The sequence below is a fragment of the Amblyraja radiata genome, chromosome 32 (assembly GCF_010909765.2).
Source record: "Amblyraja radiata isolate CabotCenter1 chromosome 32, sAmbRad1.1.pri, whole genome shotgun sequence".
NCBI classification, from domain to species: Eukaryota; Metazoa; Chordata; class Chondrichthyes; order Rajiformes; family Rajidae; genus Amblyraja; species Amblyraja radiata.
In genome coordinates, this window is record NC_045987.1 from 28,769,652 (window position 1) to 28,787,128 (window position 17,477).

At 46.8% G+C, this 17,477-nt stretch overlaps 1 protein-coding gene across 2 annotated transcripts in view; it reads left to right on the forward strand.

Annotated features, from left to right (window-relative positions):
* stxbp1 (syntaxin binding protein 1) overlaps positions 1 to 17,477 on the forward strand; it is a 108,403-nt gene that overhangs the window by 81,957 nt on the left and 8,969 nt on the right. For both annotated transcript variants that reach the window (XM_033049373.1, XM_033049374.1), the window contains exons 11-18: positions 596 to 703; positions 1,567 to 1,627; positions 2,550 to 2,615; positions 2,790 to 2,870; positions 9,995 to 10,133; positions 12,167 to 12,276; positions 14,035 to 14,136; positions 16,967 to 17,052. In XM_033049373.1, coding sequence (XP_032905264.1) covers positions 596 to 703; positions 1,567 to 1,627; positions 2,550 to 2,615; positions 2,790 to 2,870; positions 9,995 to 10,133; positions 12,167 to 12,276; positions 14,035 to 14,136; positions 16,967 to 17,052 — 753 coding nt within the window. The remainder of the gene's footprint in view (positions 1 to 595; positions 704 to 1,566; positions 1,628 to 2,549; positions 2,616 to 2,789; positions 2,871 to 9,994; positions 10,134 to 12,166; positions 12,277 to 14,034; positions 14,137 to 16,966; positions 17,053 to 17,477) is intronic.

A 17,477-nucleotide genomic window follows, 5' to 3' on the forward strand; every position in this document is an offset into this window, starting at 1 on the left:
TGGCCAGGATGATGTGGGTCTCTGATGATGCTGGCTGCCGTTTTGAGGCAGCGACTCCGGTAACTCACGTTGATGGTGGGGAGATCAGAGCCGGTGATGGATTGGGCAGCGTTCACAACTTTTTGAAGTCTTCTTCGCTCCTGGGCGTTCAAGTTGCCGAACAGAAGTTGTCAAGTTAATCACGTTGCTAGTTGTCCTCTGAGATTGCCTGTTGAGCCCTCGGCAGTGAGTGTTGCTCGTCAATCATCCATCGCCTAGAACTCTCCCTGGTAATATATAGACGTATCAATGTGAGGATTTACCCCCCTGAGCTGTTCCTGTGCACAGCTCAAGTGTTGTGTGTGGGGAACCCCATGTGTAGAGGGGGTACATGTTGTTTCAGCATCTCAGGAGATAAGGAACGGGTGATGTTTCGGGTCGAGACCCTTCAGACTGATCTTCAGACTCTCCGGAGATGCTGCCTGTCCCGCTGAGTTACTCCAGCATTTCGTGTTTAAACTGGCGTCTGCACTTCCTTCCTTCCTACACTGTACATGTTGTTCCCAGGAGGATGTTTGCTGGAACTGCAGAGTGGTTGATGTCTTTGTGCCCGCAGGTACGAGACAAGCGGGATTGGAGATAACCGGATGAAGGAGGTGCTTCTGGACGAGGATGATGATCTGTGGATTACTCTCCGCCACAAGCACATTGCAGAGGTGTCTCAGTATGTACCCGCCACCCACACTCTGCATTTACACACTGCCTATCAGCTCAGCCCAGTTCAGTTCAGTTCAGTTTATTGTCACATCTACCGAGGTATAGTGCACAGCTTTTGTTGTATGCTAACCAGTCAGCGGAAAGACAATACACGATTACAATCGAGCTATTTACAGTGTATAGATACATGATAAGGGATAACGTTTAGTGCAAGGTAAAGCCAGTAAAGTCTGATCAAAGATAGTCCAAGGGTCTCGAATGAGATAGATAGTAGTTCAGGACTGCTCTCTGGTTGTGGCAGGAACTCTAGTTGTGGTTATGGTGCTCCCACGTCAGATATGCATCCATTCTTTTGCTTCATCTTTTCTGCCCTGTTACCCATGTTAAAACAGTTCACATCTAATTTGTTTACTTTAGAGATACAGCATGGAAACAGGCCTTTCGGCCTACAGTGTCTGTACCGACCAGCGATCCCCGCATACTACCACTATCCTACGCACACTAGGGACAATTTTACAAAGTCACCAAAGCCAATTACCCTACAAACCTGCTCGTCTTTGGAGTGTGGGAGGAAATTGGACGTCCCAGAGAACGTTGTGGGTCTTGGGTTTTTTTGTAATGTAAGACTGTAGAAAATGCAATTTCATTCAAACCAAGCTGTTTGAATGACAATAAAAGGCATTCTATTCTATTCTATTTAAGCTGAACCCAGAATTGAATGGATAATATGCTTTTGGGTGACAAATGTTCAAACTGTGCTGTGCTCAAACATCCACCATTCCTGAAGGCGTTAGGAGAAAACAAACACTTGTGTAAAGCACCTCAGGCCAGCCCCCCCTGTGTTTACAGGACAATGATTTCTCTTTGCAGGGAAGTGACACGGTCTTTGAAAGACTTCTCCTCCAGCAAGAGAATGGCGACCGGGGAGAAGGTCAGTGCATGCATTCCCCGTCTTTGCTTTACCTCTAATCTTCTTTCCTGCTCTCCTGAAACTAAGCATCTTACTGGGATATAAAGACAGCAGTTGTGTCGCTCAGGGTCAGGCATGCCCACACTTGGCCAAACCAAACCCTCACTAGACATTTACACGGCAAACAGCGGAGGTGTTCAACAGGACGGGCGGCCGCTGTGTGGAAGGCCACTCATCCCTGATTCCCTGTGAAATGTTGCCTGTTTCTCTCGTCACAGTTGCTGCCAGAGTGTTTCCAGTGTTTTCTGATTTTATTTCAGATTTCCAACCTGCAGATTTTCCAGTTTCTAATTCTCACTTAACGCCTCCCAGCTTCACTAATATAATGGATAAGGAATTATAATCTTGGGTCATTTCAAATATACTTGCACTGTGAAGCTCTCCTTCATTGGAGTTGAAAGATGGTGGCTTCTGCCCTGCCTAAAGGGCCTGTCCCACTTAGGAGACCTAAACAGCAACCTCTGGTGACCTTGCCCGTCACCCAAGATTTTCACGAGGTCACAAGAGGTTTTGGTCACTCTCCCTAATGGTTGAAAGTGGTCCCCACGTGGTCGAGGCTTCATCTAGGTTGCTGCTATTTTTTCATCATGATTAAAACCGGCCTCGACTAAAAATAGGTTGCCGTTTTAAAAATCGATCATTTTTTAGTCGCAGGTCTAGTCAAAGCCGGTTTTCTTCATAGTGGAGGAAGGCTGGGGTGGGGTGGGGGGATGGGGATGGGGTGGGGGGATGGGGTGGGGGTGGAGAGGGGGGTTTGGGGAGGGGGGTTGGGGATGGGGGGTTGGAAACTGGGATGGGGAACTGGCAACATTATCTTCAATCTGTGAAGAGCTGAGTTGTGAAGTGAGGATCAGTAACGTGATCACATTTGTCCTCGTTACAGACCACCATGAGGGACCTGTCCCAGATGTTGAAGAAGATGCCTCAGTATCAGAAGGAGCTGAGCAAGGTACCCATGGTCTCAATAACTACAATGTGGAGTCATTGTGAATGAAGAGGATTATTGTACCTCTAGTTTACTGGTTACTGATCGAATTTACCTTGAAGAATTTCTATCAATTTAACACAGTTATATTGAGGATATGATGTCGTTCTGAGATTGGTGTCCATTTTTATCTTGCAGTATTCCACACACCTTCATCTTGCTGAGGATTGTATGAAACATTATCAGGGCACTGTTGACAAATTGTGTCGTGTTGAGCAGGTGAGATGTGAGATCACTAGATGCATTTAAATGACTTTGTACAACGACAAAGGACGGCTCGGGTAGAGTTGCTGAGTCCCAGGTTCCAACCTGGCTGCGGGTGCTGTCTGTACGGAGTTTGTACGTTCGCATGCAGTTTCACTGTTTGCATGAAGTGTCTCTAAACATTTCATAGAGTTCTCTTTAAACAGGAATGTACCAATGCACCATGTGTAAACCTGCTTGATTTTAACACTGAAGTTCTTCAGAATATGCTGTATTTTTTCTTTTCAATCTGTGTAAAGATGTATAGATGAATATGTTCTCCAACTCCAGGATGATCGTGATATATCTGACCCTGGGTAAAGCATTGGGTTTCAAGATCTAGTCATTGTCCATGCATTGTAGCGAAACTAAGCTGAAGTTACATCATACAACAATGTAGATCAGATGCGAATAACCAATAACGGAGGGGAAGACCTCTTTCTCATCATCATTACCAATCATTCTGGTTGCCACCCATTCCTTCTCGCCAGAGATGCTGTCTGTCCCGCTGAGATGCTCCAGCACTTTGTGTCTGGCACCATTAGCTTTAAGATTGTTTTGAATGTGGGGAAGGCTGGAGCTTGCTGGTAGCGACTGAGTTGGAGTGAAGCGAAGTATAATGTTCTTAGTCAAGAGCACGGGGGAGGGGCGGGGAGTGGGGGGGGGGGGGGGGGGGGGGGGGGGGGGGGGGTGTAGACTGAGAGCAGTTATTATTGGGTAAGTCCACATCTGACATGCAGGAATTGTTTAAAGGCCAGTTGATCAAAGTTCAGAACCGCAAGCTATGAGGATGGCAGAGTAAAGGAACCGAGTGTTGCGTGCAGTTCTGGTCACCCCATTACACCCCCCCCCCTCCCCCCAACCTGCCCCCACCCCCCAAAATAGATAAATGTAGTACTAGAGGGCATAGCTTTAAGATGAGAGGGGCAAAGTTTAAGGGGGATGTGCGGGGCAGGTTTTTTTACACAGAGGGTGGTGAGTGCCTGGAACGTATGGCTTGGAAGCAGATATGATGGTGGCTTTCAAGAGCCTTTGGACAGGCAAAGGGTTATGAAGGGAATGGGCAGATATGCATTATGTGTAGGCAGGTAAGAGTTGGTCTTGGTATCACGCTCGGCACAGACATTGTGGGCCGAAGGGCCTGTACCTGTACTGTACTGTTCTATCTTCTATGTTCTAGATCTCATTTTTGTTCCTAATTATGTGGGGGCACACAGGTGGGAAATGAGAGTTTAAAAACTCAGCAGGAAAACGTTTAGCTTCAACAATATCTGTCAGCCCGTCAATAGGTTCACGTTGTACAGATATTGTGGCTGTTTCACACATCATTGGTAATTCAAATAGTGTTGAGCGACAACAGCTTGCATCAGATCACAGCATGATGTAACAATACCGCACAGGTCTCTCATCAGCCTGTCATTATTCCTGTCTACGCACAATCCAAATCCCTCTCTTCCATGTGCCTATCTAAAAGCATCTTCAACACCACTATTGTATCTACCTCCACCACCACCCCTGGCAATGTGTTCCAGGACTTTCTTTGTTAAAACAACTTACCCAGCACATCTCTGTTAAACCTGGCTCCCTGACCCACAGTTCCTCCAGCCCAGTTGTATGCTGGGTAATACTGAGGGGACAGCATGAATGGACGAACTGAGGTCCATTCCTTGCATTTCCATGTCCCTGCCTTAAACACCACCATGTATGGTCTTAAAGAAAGGTAACTTTGAGGGTATGAGACGTGAATTGGCCAAGATAGACTGGCAATTGATTCTTAAAGGGTTGACGGTGGATATGCAATGGAAGGCATTTAAAGGCTGCATGGATGAACTACAACAATTGTTCATCTCAGTTTGGCAAAAAAATAAATCAAGGAAGGTAGTGCATCCGTGGATAACAAGGGAAATCAGGGATAGTATCAAAACAAAAGATGAAGCATACAAATTAGCCAGAAAAAGCAGCCTACCAGAGGACTGGGAGAAATTCAGAGTCCAGCAGAGGAGGACAAAGGGCTTAATTAGGAAAGGGAAAATAGATTATGAAAGAAAACTGGCAGGGAACATAAAAACTGACTGCAAAAGTTTTTATAGATATGTGAAAAGAAAAGATTAGTTAAAACAAATGTAGGTGCCTTGCAGTCAGAAACAGGTTAATTGATCATGGGGAACAAGGACATGGCAGACCAATTGAATAACTACTTTGGTTCTGTCTTCACTAAGGAAGACATAAATAATCTGCCGGAAATAGCAGGGGACTGGGGGTCAAATGAGATGGAGGAACTGAGTGAAATCCAGATTAGCCAGGAAGTGGTGTGAGGTAAATTGAATTTTTAAAGGCTGATAAATCCCCAGGGCCAGATAGGCTGCATCCCAGAGTACTTAAGGAAGTAGCCCCAGAAATAGTGGATGCATTAATGATCATTTTTCAAAACTCTTTAGATTCTGGAGTAGTTCCTGAGGATTGGAGGGTAGCTAATGTAACCCCACTTTTTAAAAAGGGGGGGGGGAGAAAGAAAACAAGGAACTACAGACCAGTTAGTCTAACATCAGTAGTGGGGAAATTGCTAGAGTCCGTTATTAAAGATGGGATAGCAGCACATTTGGAAAGTGGTGAAATCATTGGACAAAGTCAGCATGGATTTATGAAAGTTAAATCATGTCTGACGAATCTTATAGAATTTTTCGAGGATGTAACTAGTAGAGTGGATAAGGGAGAACCAGTGGATGTGTTATATCTGGACTTTCAGAAGGCTTTCGACAAGGTCCCACATAAGAGATTAGTATGCAAACTTAAAGCACACAGTATTGGGGGTTCAGTATTGATGTGGATAGACAACTGGCTGGCAGACAGGAACCAAAGAGTAGGAGTAAATGGGTCCTTTTCAGAATGGCAGGCAGTGACTAGTGGGGTACCGCAAGGCTCAGTGCTGGGACCCCAGCTATTTACAATATATATTAATGATCTGGATGAGGGAATTGAATGCAACATCTCCAAGTTTGCGGATGACATGAAGCTGGGGGGTAGTTTTAGCTGTGAGGAGGATGCTAGGAGGCTGCAAGGTGACTTGGATAGGTTGGGTGAGTGGGAAAATGCATGGCAGATGCAGTATAATGTGGATAAATGTGAGGTTAGCCACTTTGGTGACAAAAACAAGTAGACTATTATCTGAATGGTGGCCGTTAGGAAAAGGGGAGATGCAACGAGACCTGAGTGTCATGGTACACCAGTCATTGAAAGTAGGCATGCAGGTGCAGCAGGCAGTGAAGAAAGCGAATGGTATGTTAGCATTCATAGCAAAAGGATTTGAGTATAGGAGCAGGGAGGTTCTACTGCAGTTGTACAGGGTCTTGGTGAGATCACACCTGGAGTATTACGTACGGTTTTGGTCTCCTAATCTGAGGAAATACATTCTTGCCATAGAGGGAGTACAGAGACGGTTCACCAGACTGATTCCTGGGATGGCAGGACTTTCATATGAAGAAAGACTGGATAGACTCAGCTTGTACTCGCTAGAATTTAGAAGATTGAGGGGGGATCTTATAGAAACTTACAAAATTCTTAAGGGGTTGGACAGGCTAGATGCAGGAAGATTGTTCCCGATGTTGGGGAACATGATGTTTTTCGAGGATGTAACTAGTAGAGTGGATAAGTTTAAGTTACAGAGATAGGTTGAATAAGTTAGGTCTTTATTCTCTGGAGCGCAGAAGGTTAAGGGGGGACTTGATAGAGGTCTTTAAAATGATGAGAGGGATAGACAGAGTTGACGTGATCAAGCTTTTCCCTTTGAGAATAGGGAAGATTCAAACAAGAGGACATGACTTCAGAATTAAGGGACAGAAGTTTAGGGGTAACATGAAGGGGAACTTCTTTACTCAGAGAGTGGTAGCGGTGTGGAATGAGCTTCCAGTGGAAGTGGTGGCGGCAGGTTCGTTGGTATCATTTAAAAATAAATTGGATAGGCATATGGATGAGAAGGGAATGGAGGGTTATGGTATGAGTGCAGGCAGGTGGGACTAAGGGAAAAAAGTTGTTCGGCACGGACTTGTAGGGCCGAGATGGCCTGTTTCCGTGCTGTAATTGTTATATGGTTAAGTCCAGAACAAGGGGTCACAGTTTAAGGATAAGTGGGAAGTCTTTTAGGACCGAGATGAGAAAAACATTTTTCACACAGAGAGTGGTGAATCTATGGAATTCTCTGCCACAGAAGGTAGTTGAGGCCAGTTCATTGGCTGTATTTAAGAGGGAGTTAGATGTGGCCCTTGTGGCTAAAGGGATCAGGGGGTATGGAGAGAAGGCAGGTACAGGATGTTGCATGATCAGCCATGATAATATGGAATGGCGGTGCAGGCTCGAAGGGCCGAATGGCCTACTCCTGCACCTGTTTTCTATGTTTCTAAACATAACTGTCGTATCTGCCTTTGTCACCACTCCTGGCTGTATGTTTCCACCCCAAACCATTCTCTGTGTTAAAAAACGCCCCACATATCTCCATTAAACTTTCCCCCTCTCAGCTTATCCCTCTAGTGTTGGACATTCCTACCTTGGGGAAAAACATTCCAACTCTCTCTGCCTCTCATCATTATACACACTTCTATCAAGTCTCCCCTCTACCTCCAAAGTTCCAGAGAAAACTATCCCAGTCTTCCCAACCTCTCGCTGTAGCTGAAACCCTCTAAACCAGGCAGCATTCTGGTAAACCTCCTCTGCACCCTCTCCAAAGCCTCTACATCCTTCCTGTAATGGGGTGACCAAAACTGCACGCCATAGTCCAAATGCGGACTAACCAATGTCCTACAGAGCTGCATCATGGCATCCTGACTCTTACATTCAATGCCCCTCATAATGAAGATGAGCATATCATACGCCACGCCATCTGCTTCTGCTGCCACCTTCAGTCAGTTGTGAACTTGGAATCCAAGATCCCTCTGCACATCAATGCTGTAAAAGGTCTTGCAATTAACTGTATGCTCCCCCCTTACATTCAACCTTCTAAACGTCCCACTTGCCAAAGAAATAGCCAGCCCCTGGTCTTAATTCATAAACCATTTATAGTTGAGCAGATTGGGACATAGACTCAGTGAGTTCTCGAGCTATTCAGAGGCCACTGAGTCCATGCCGACCATCGATCTCCCATTCACACAAGTTCTATGCTCTCCCACTTTCTCAATCACTCTCCACACACTAGGGACAACTAAACTACAACGCAGCGTATCTGTAGCATGCGGGAGGAAACCCACGCAGTCACAGGGACAAGATGCAAACTTTGGGGAAGATTGCAAAATGGAACAAGCTGAAAGATTCCAATGTGTCATTGAGGTCTGCAGCTTGTGTAGGAATGAACTGCAGTTGCCAAGATACACTGAAGATAGACACCTTGCTGCCCTGGTCCTCCTCCACTGTCAGAGTGAGGCCCAACGCAAATTGGGGGAATAATACGTCATATTTTGCATGGGAAGTGTTATGAATATTGGCTGCTCTAACTTCAAGTAACTCTTGCTTTCCCCTTCTCTCTGGCCCTCCCCCCTTCGTCATTCTCCAACTATGCAGGAAAGAACTGCAAATGCTGGTTTAAACCAAAGATAGACACAAAAAGCTGCAGTAACTCAACGGCCAGGCAGCATCTAACTCTCCAACTAGTTTCCCTCAAAGATCTTAGAGCAGAGCAAGATAGGCCACTCCTGCGAAATACAATGGGCTGACGTGTAGTACGCTACGGAGGGGATCCTGGGCATTTTCCCCGCCCATTTTAGTAACCGGAGCCTACCTGACCCGACCCGACTCGCAGTGTAATCAATGTTGCGGGGCAACAGTTTGTGTGTGTGATATAGGGTTAGATTCATAATTCTGTCAGTTCATACTTCTTGTCAAGAATAAAATTTGACTCTGGTAATTGTCTTTTTTAATGTTTTTTAAATCATTTCTTTTTAAATGGCTCACAAGCTGTGTTTGAGTTGATTTTGTAGTAACCGGAACCGACCCGACTCGCAGGGTAATTGACATTGCGGGGGAACTTTTTGTGTGTGATATAGGGTTAGATTCATAATTCTGTTAGTTCATAATTCTGTTAATTCTTGTTAAAGAATAAAATGTTTATAAACACACATACATGAATGTGATATAAATGTATAGAATCATATAACAAACACACAATTATATTTCTTCTGATCCAATGATGAACTTTATTTCAGACTAGACAAGGGACATTAAATAAGAAACATTGTAAACCTCCCCGCAACTTCACACACACTAGGCCTTATCCCCCCCTCAACTCTCACCCCTCCCCCCCCCCCCCCCGGCACTCCCTCGCCTGCCCCCACACTACAATGTCTCCCCCCCTCCTATGCCCCTCTCCCCGCTGCCCCGGGCCACTCACTCCCTCTCCCTGGGCCACGCATCCCCTCTCCCCGCTGCCCCGGGCCGCTCACTCCCTCTCCCCGGGCCGCGCACCCCTCACCACGCTGCCCCGGGCCGCTCACTCCCTCTCCCCGGGCCGCGCACCCCCTCACCCCGCTGCCCCGGGCCCCACACTCCCTCTCTCCGCTGCGGAAACAAAGATCCGATCTTTGGCCGGAAGCAAGATGGCGGAACAAGATTGCGGAGCAAGATGGCGGAACAAGATGGCGGGGACTGGTCGTTAAAATGGGTCCTATAATTACCCATGAATCTACCCATGAGCGTACTACACGTTTGCGTGAGAGTAACCCATCTTGCTCTGCTCTAAGATCTTTGGTTCCACTGTCCTCCTGATTAAATGTTACTGATTGTATGCCTCGTTGTCACCTTCCCCTCTACAAACAATGAACCAGTCGACATTCCCTTGATCTGTGTTGTCATACCTTACCCTTCCATTTCCCTATGTCTCCGTCTCCCCTGACTCTCAGTTTGAAGAATGGTCTCGATCCGAAACGTCGCCCATTCCTTCTCTCCAGCATATTGTGGCGAAGATCTGAAGCTTGTTGCCTGAAAATGTGGTGGATGCAAGTTGAATTGTGGTTTATAAAGTGACCTGGGTAAACGTGTGGGGGATTGGCAACAATTGATTCTTCAGTGCACGGTGATTCTATGATCATAAAGTGGTGCATTTGCCAATTTGTTGTTAGGATTTAGCCATGGGAACTGATGCCGAAGGAGAGAAGATCAAAGATCCAATGCGAGCCATTGTCCCCATTCTGCTGGACAATAATGTCACAACTTACGATAAAATCCGCATCATCCTTCTCTACATCTTCCTGAAGAACGGTGAGTGAGAAACGTTAATAATCTGGTCTGCAAACTCAACCCTGACAATGGTGGCACGGTGGTGCAGCGGTAGAGTTGTTGCCCTACAGCGCCAGAGACCCGGATTCCATCCTGACTACGGGTGCTGTCTGTACGGAGTTTGTACATTCTCCCCATGACCTGCATGGGGGTCTCGACCTGAAACGTCACCCATTCCTTCTCTCCAGAGATGCTGCCTGACCCGCTGAGTTACTCCAGCATTTTGTGTCTATCTTCTATTTGGTCACGTCATGTTTAATGATTATCTAACTTTTCTAGAATATTAATCACTAAATTAGAATTATCTGTTGTTTCACATATTCTTTATGTGAAAAATGTGATTTCTGAGGATCCTCCCTGTGCCCCCATCAAACTGGTGCTGCAAGATCAGTAATCTGTTGCCACACTGGTTCCCTCTGTTCTACAACACTACCCAAGGCCCTGCCATTCACTGTGAACATCCTGCCCCGATTTGACCACAAAATGCATCATAATGCATCACACTTATCTGCATTAAACTCCATTAGCCATTCCTCGGCCCACTTGACCAGCTGATTAAGATTCTGCTGCAATTTTTCATAACCGTCTATGATAGCACCCACATTAGTGCCATCTGCAAACTTACTAATCAAGCCTTGTACAGGTTGGTGCAAACCACAATCAGCAATGGGCCCAGCACTGATCCCTGGGGCATGTACACCACTAGTCACAGGCCTCCAGTCCAAAAAACAACCTTACACCATCAGCTGCTTCCTTCCATGAAGCCAATCTTCTATCCAGTTGGCTAGCTCTCCCGAATCCCATGCGATCTACACTTCCAGAGCAGCGTACCATGCCAAACCTTATATCAATGTCTTACTGAAGTCCATACAGACAATGTCCATGGCTTTGAACCTCATATACCATTGTGGTTACCTCTTCAAAAACCTCAATCAAATTTGTAAGATGTGATCTCCCACACACAAAACCATGCTGACCATCCCTAATTAGTCCCTGTCTATCTAAAATGAAGACAGACACAAAAAGCTGGAATAGCCAACGGGTCAGGCAGCATCCCTGGAGAAAAGGAATCAGTTTTACGGACAGTGAATCTAGTATGATGACTAGCGAGGGGAGGGACGGTGAGAAAGTGGATGCAAGGATTACTTGAAGTTAGGGAGATCAATATTCATACCACTGTGTTGTAAGCTGCCCAAGTAACTTATCCCTTAGAATATTCTCTGGATGCTGATGTTGGATTTTATTTTACACGGATGGCACGGTGGTGCAGCGGTAGAGTTGATGCCTTACAGCGCCAGTGATCCGGGTTCGATCCTGACTACGGGTGCTGTCTGTATGGAGTTTGTACGTTCTCCCCGTGACCTGAGTGGGTTTTCTCCGTGAGCCCCGGTTTCCTCACTCACTCTAAAAACGTACAGGTTTGTAGGTTAATTGGCTTTGGTAAAGTTGTAAATTGTCCCTAGTGTATGTGTAGGATTGTGTCAGTGTACGGGGATCGCTGGTCGGCACGGACTCAGTGGGCTGAAGGGCCTGTTTCCATGCTGTATCGCCTGACTAAACTAAAATGAAGGAACTGCAGATGCTGGTTTAAACCGAAGATAGAGACAAAAAGCTGGAGTAACTCAGCGGGACAGTTGTGATGGCGGCCACTAGAATAAAGTGAAGTTTGTGGATGGGGATTGGATGTTTCACTCACTGGCCCTTCATCAGAAAGTTGGTTGTTCTACCCCACTGCCAGGTATCTGCAGCATGTCCTGGTTTCATTTCAGATTCCCAGCATCTGCTGCGTTTGTGTTTGTCTGCTCGGCAGTGTGGGGTGGGGTGGGGTGGGGGTGACGGGACGGGATTAGAACAAGTCCTGAACTCCTCACACATCCTCTGACTGATGAGTGAGCGGTGAAGATCTCTGTGCACGTGCACCAGGTTCAGGCATTCTACAGCATTAAGCACTAAGCATTGCAAAGTTATTGTGGAATAATCAATTGTATCACATATTCTTTCTGGTTGTGAACCAGGGATCACTGAGGAGAACCTGAACAAGCTGATCCAGCACGCCCAGATACCACCAGAGGACAGCGAGATCATCAACAACATGGCTCACCTGGGCATCCCCATTGTCACTGATGTACGGGCATCTACTACCGCCAACCCTCACACGGGCACCAGCTGGCACATGACTGATTCAAGACAAGAGTTAGAATTAACACTTAGGGTTAATGGAATCAAGGGATATGAGGAGAAAGCAGGAATGGCTACTGATTTTAGATGATCAGCCATGATCATATAGAATGGCGGTGCTGGCTTGAAGGGCTGAATGCACCTATTTTCTATGTTTATGAGTTTACCGATTGTCCAGCTTTTTCTAGACCATTAAGCACCAAGGATTGCAACGTTATTATAGAAATATCAATTGTATCACATATGCTTTGAGATTTTTAAGTGTGAGAAATGTGATTTCTGATGATCTTCCCTACACCCTCATCAGCCCCCACCCCCACCCCACACCCCCACCTCCACCCCCCACCCCAGCCCCTACCCCCACCCCAGCCCCCACCCCCACCCCCCAGGCAGCATCTGTGGAGGGAATTCAGGGCATCAGGTGAAGTTTGCAATCATTGCCAGTGGGTGTACTTTTGTGTGAATATCCCTTTGGTCACAAAGTAAATATTTAAAATTTGCAGATGACAATACTTGCAAAGTACATGCGGTTGACAGCGGTGATGAAGGTGCTAGAGGGCGGGTGTAGCAAGGGAGTAAGCAGCAGATGAGCTCAATGGTACTCTGCTAAAGAGTGCAGAGAACTAGGATACACATACATGGTACATGGTAGGACATGTTGAGAGAATGGTTATCATTGTGTCATTCCTAACTGTCACTGTATGTCATGTTGTCACTTGCGAGCGGAGCACCGAGGCAAATTCCTTGTATGTGACTACTTGGCAAATAAACATATCATTCATTCGTTCATTCATCAATAAGATCAAAGGGTACAAATGTCAGGAGTTTACTTCAAACATGAGGGGCAGCATGGTGGCGCAGTGGTAGAGGTGCTGCCTTACAGCACCAGGCACCTGCATTTCATCCTGGCTATGGGTGCTGTCTGTACGGAGTTTGTACGTTCCCCCTGTCACTGCGTGGGTTTTCTCCGGGCGCTCCGGTTTCCTCCCACACTCAAAGACGTGTAGATTTGTAGATTGTAGACAAATCTGCTAGAGAAACTCAGCGGGTGCGGCAATATATATGGAGTGAAGGAAATAGGCAATATTTCGGGCCGAAACCCTTCATCATAGTGATTTGTAGATGAATTGGCTTCTGTAATTTGTCGCTAGTGTGTAGGATAGAACTAGTGTGTATGGGTGATCGCTGGTTGGCATGGACTTAGGACCACCATCTGGGGTACACGTTTGAGGAAATACGTGAGATTTAGAAAGGTTGTTGTAATATTCATTCATGTTATGAGTAAATCTTTACATTTCAGCAGTTTTGATTAGTTTAGAGATATAGCAGGGAAACAGGCTCTTCGGCCCACCGAGTCGGAGCTGACCAGCAATCCCCGCACATTAACACCATCCTACACACACTGGAGACAATTGACAAGTTACAATTGTACCAAAGCCAATTAACCTACAAACCTGCACGAATTTGGAGCGTGGAAAGAATCCGGTGCATCTGGAGAAACACACGCAGGTCACGGAACTCGACCACTGCGCCACCCCAATATTTTGATAGAGCTTGATATAGTTTGATAAAGTTTTTTCAGAAGTCCTCAAGGAGCGTTCCCCCTTTATCACTCATTCAGCACTGGAGAAGGTACAGAGGTGTAATGTTAGATACATGGGTATTTACAACCACTAAGTGTTCATATTGCGTTCTTGTTGTTCAGTCAACTCTGCGCCGCAGGAACAAGCCAGAACGCAAAGAGCGTGTCAGTGAACAGACCTATCAGCTGTCCCGATGGACACCTCTCATCAAAGACATCATGGAGGTGAGTGTCCTTCTATTGACTCGGGCAATGAAGGGAACAACGTGAGGGCTCTGGGAAATCTCCAACCTGCTCATCACAGTCCAGTGCCGGCAGCCACAATGATCGATTCATACTTTATTGTCACGTGTACTTGCTACACTGAGATTCTTTGTTTGCAATCAGCACGAGTATGCAAAGAGTCACTATGTAAAGGGCGCTGACAAAACTACAAATGTATTCAATGTAGTCCCTCTTCCTTCTCCCCCCCTCCAGCCCCCCTTTGTTCTTGGCACCCCCCACCACCAACTCCGGGTCCCTGCTTGATCTTGGGGGGCCCCCCCCCCCCCCCCCCCCCATGCCGGGTCCCTCCTTGTTCCCGGTGGTCCGTCCTTCACTGACTGTCGGCATGCATGTGGGCCAAGGCTCTCCGACGACCCTCCACACTCACTCACCAATGTCCCTGCTCGCTCGCCGACGTCTCTCCTCTCCTCGCCCTGTCACCCGCCGGGCCGGGCCGGGCCAACAACGCCGCACGCCGCTCACCGGGAACTCCTTCTCGTTGGTTCTGAAGAGGAATATTGTTCCGCATTGGAACAATGGGAAGTGGCAGAGCATTGCCCGGATCAGAATCAGTTTGTGTATGAATGATCCAACGGACAGGAAGAGCATCAAACAGTCTGTATTATCACAGAATCGAAGATCTATTCAGCACTAAGGCACATTGTACATGGTATTGAAGAGGAGATATATTCTCATACTGGGTTAAAGTTTGTGATTCGGGTAAAGGTCACAAGATGCAACGCTTCAGTTTCTGAAGTAAATATGAAATGGTGTCAGGGGTTATGGAGGGGGATGGGGGCGAGAACAAAGAGCGACCCGCCAAGAACAAGCAGGGACCTGGAGTTGGTGGGGGGGGAGGGGGGTTGCCAAGAACAAAGGTGGGCTGGAGGGGGGGGGAGAAGGAAGAGTGGAGTGTGGAGAGGATGCTTCCACTAGTGGGAGAGTCGAGGACCAGAGGCCATAACCTCAGAACAAAAGGACGTACCTTTAGAAAGGAGATAAGAAGGAATTGATTTAATCAGAGGGTGGTGAATCTGTGGAATTCATTGCCATAAAAGGCTGTGGAGGATGTCAATGGATATTTTTAAGGTGGAGATTGACAGATTCTTGATTAGTTGGGGTTATGGGATGAAGGTAAGAAAAAGGGGTTGAGAGGGAAGGTTTGAATGGTTGAAAGATTGAGTAGACTTGATGGGCTGAATGGCCTAAATCTGCTCCTAGAAGACATAAACTCATGAACATGAGAGAGCATGAACCTGGTTGAAAGCAAGATGGTAAGATGCTCGCCAACCAAATCAATCGCATCCTCCCAAACAGAACCTTGAGCATCAGAGCATCAGTCCCATTCCTCTGCTTAGAACAGTTCACCCGGAGAAAACCCACGTGGTCACAGGGAGAACGTACAAACTCCGGACAGACAGCACCCATAGTCAGCATCAAACCCGGGTCTCTGGCGCTGTAAGGCTGCAATACCGCTGCACCACCGTGCCGGTCTACATTGGTGTAGGAATTCCGCAAGAGATCAAGAACATTGAAGTAACCCGTTCATCCCCTCTCTCTCCGTCCCTCCCCCACCCAAGTCGTTGTACTAGTCTCTAAGTTGTCTTGTTGAGTTTGATCGTCATGTTCATCTTGCCCACAGCTAACAATGGCCTGTTTCCTGTATCATCGTTACTTTTTTGCATATCTTTCATTAATTTGTTCTATATCTCTCTACCTCACCATCGATATCTATCATTTCCCTTTCCCCTGACTCTTAGTCTGAAGCGAGGTCTTGTCCCAAACCACACCTATTCCTTCTCTCCAGAGATGCTGCCTGATGCGCTGAGTTACTCCAGCGTTTTGTTTCGAAGCACATTACTGGTGCAGATACATTAAAGGCAATCCTGGGCTAACTGACACAAGGTTAAAGTGAGGTCTCCCACACACAGCCATGCTTCATCCTCAATGTTTCTCCTGCAGCATTGGTTGATGCCACAGCACCTCTTCCATTGAGTGCCATCAGTTTGTTAGCTTACATAGGACCCTCGACATAGAGGGCATGGTGGTGGGGATACCGGCTCTTGGGCAGCACAGCGACACAGTGGGCAGTGCCACTGCCTCATAGCGCCAGAGACCCGGGATTGATCTTGGCCTCGGGTGTTGGCTGTGTAGAGTTTGCACGTTCTTGCTGTGACAATGCGGGTTTTCTCTGGGTGCTCCGGTTTCATCCCACATCCCAAAGATATGCAGGTGTGTAGGTTAATTGGCTTCTGTAAATTGCCCCTAATGTGCAGGGAGTGGATGTGAAAGTGGAATAACATAGAACTCATAGAATGGGCTGCACGGTGGCACAATGGTAGAGTTGGTGCCTTACAGCACCAGAGACTCGGGTTCGATCCCGACTACGGGTGCTGTCTGTACAGAGTTTGTGCGTTCCCCCCGTGACCTGCGTGGGTTTTTCCCAAGAGCTCCGGTTTACTCCCACACTCCAAAGTCATACAGGTTTGTAGGTTAATTGGCGAGGTGAAATTGTAAATTGTCCCTAATGTGTGTAGGATAGTGTTAATATTCTGGGATTGCTGGTCGGCGCGGACTCGGTGGGCCGAAGGGCCTATTTCTGCACTGTATCTCTAAATGAAACTAAATTAACTAATATGAGGTGCAATTAAATTGACTTATCTTGAACACCATCTTCGGCTAAGAAATTGTAAGGTGGTAATTATGAATAGATTCTGAGCCCAATAATCCATGGGCAAGATGCCAGTTGTTCATTGTTTCTGCTCAGAGTCTCTGATGATTTCTCTTGCAGGATGCCATTGATGACAAGTTGGACACCAAACACTACCCGTACATCTCTGCCCGTTCCACCGCGTCCTTCAGCGCCACGGCAGTCAGGTACCGTCTCCCTCACACGTTCCACGTGCTTGTTAGTCCTGGTCGATCAGGAAATGTTTCCTGTTGGAGAGAATATTGTGTTTAGCCTGTACCCTGAATCTGGCTCCACGTGGGACCCAGTTGCCCTCTTAATTACAGCTCAGATAGAAACAGACTCAAAGAACATCACAACACAAAATGCTGGAGTAACTCAACGGATCAGGCAGCTTCTCTGGAGAGAAGTAATAGGTGACGTTTCGAGTCAAGTCCTATCTTCAGACCCGAAACATCACCAATTTATTTTCTCTTGAGATGCTGCCTGACCCGCTGAGTTACTCCAGCATTTGGTGTCTATCGTTGGTGTAAACCACCATCTGCAGTTCCTTCCTACACAAAGAATATCTTATAGAGCATTGGTGAGTTTCTCAAACGTCAGTTTATTTAAG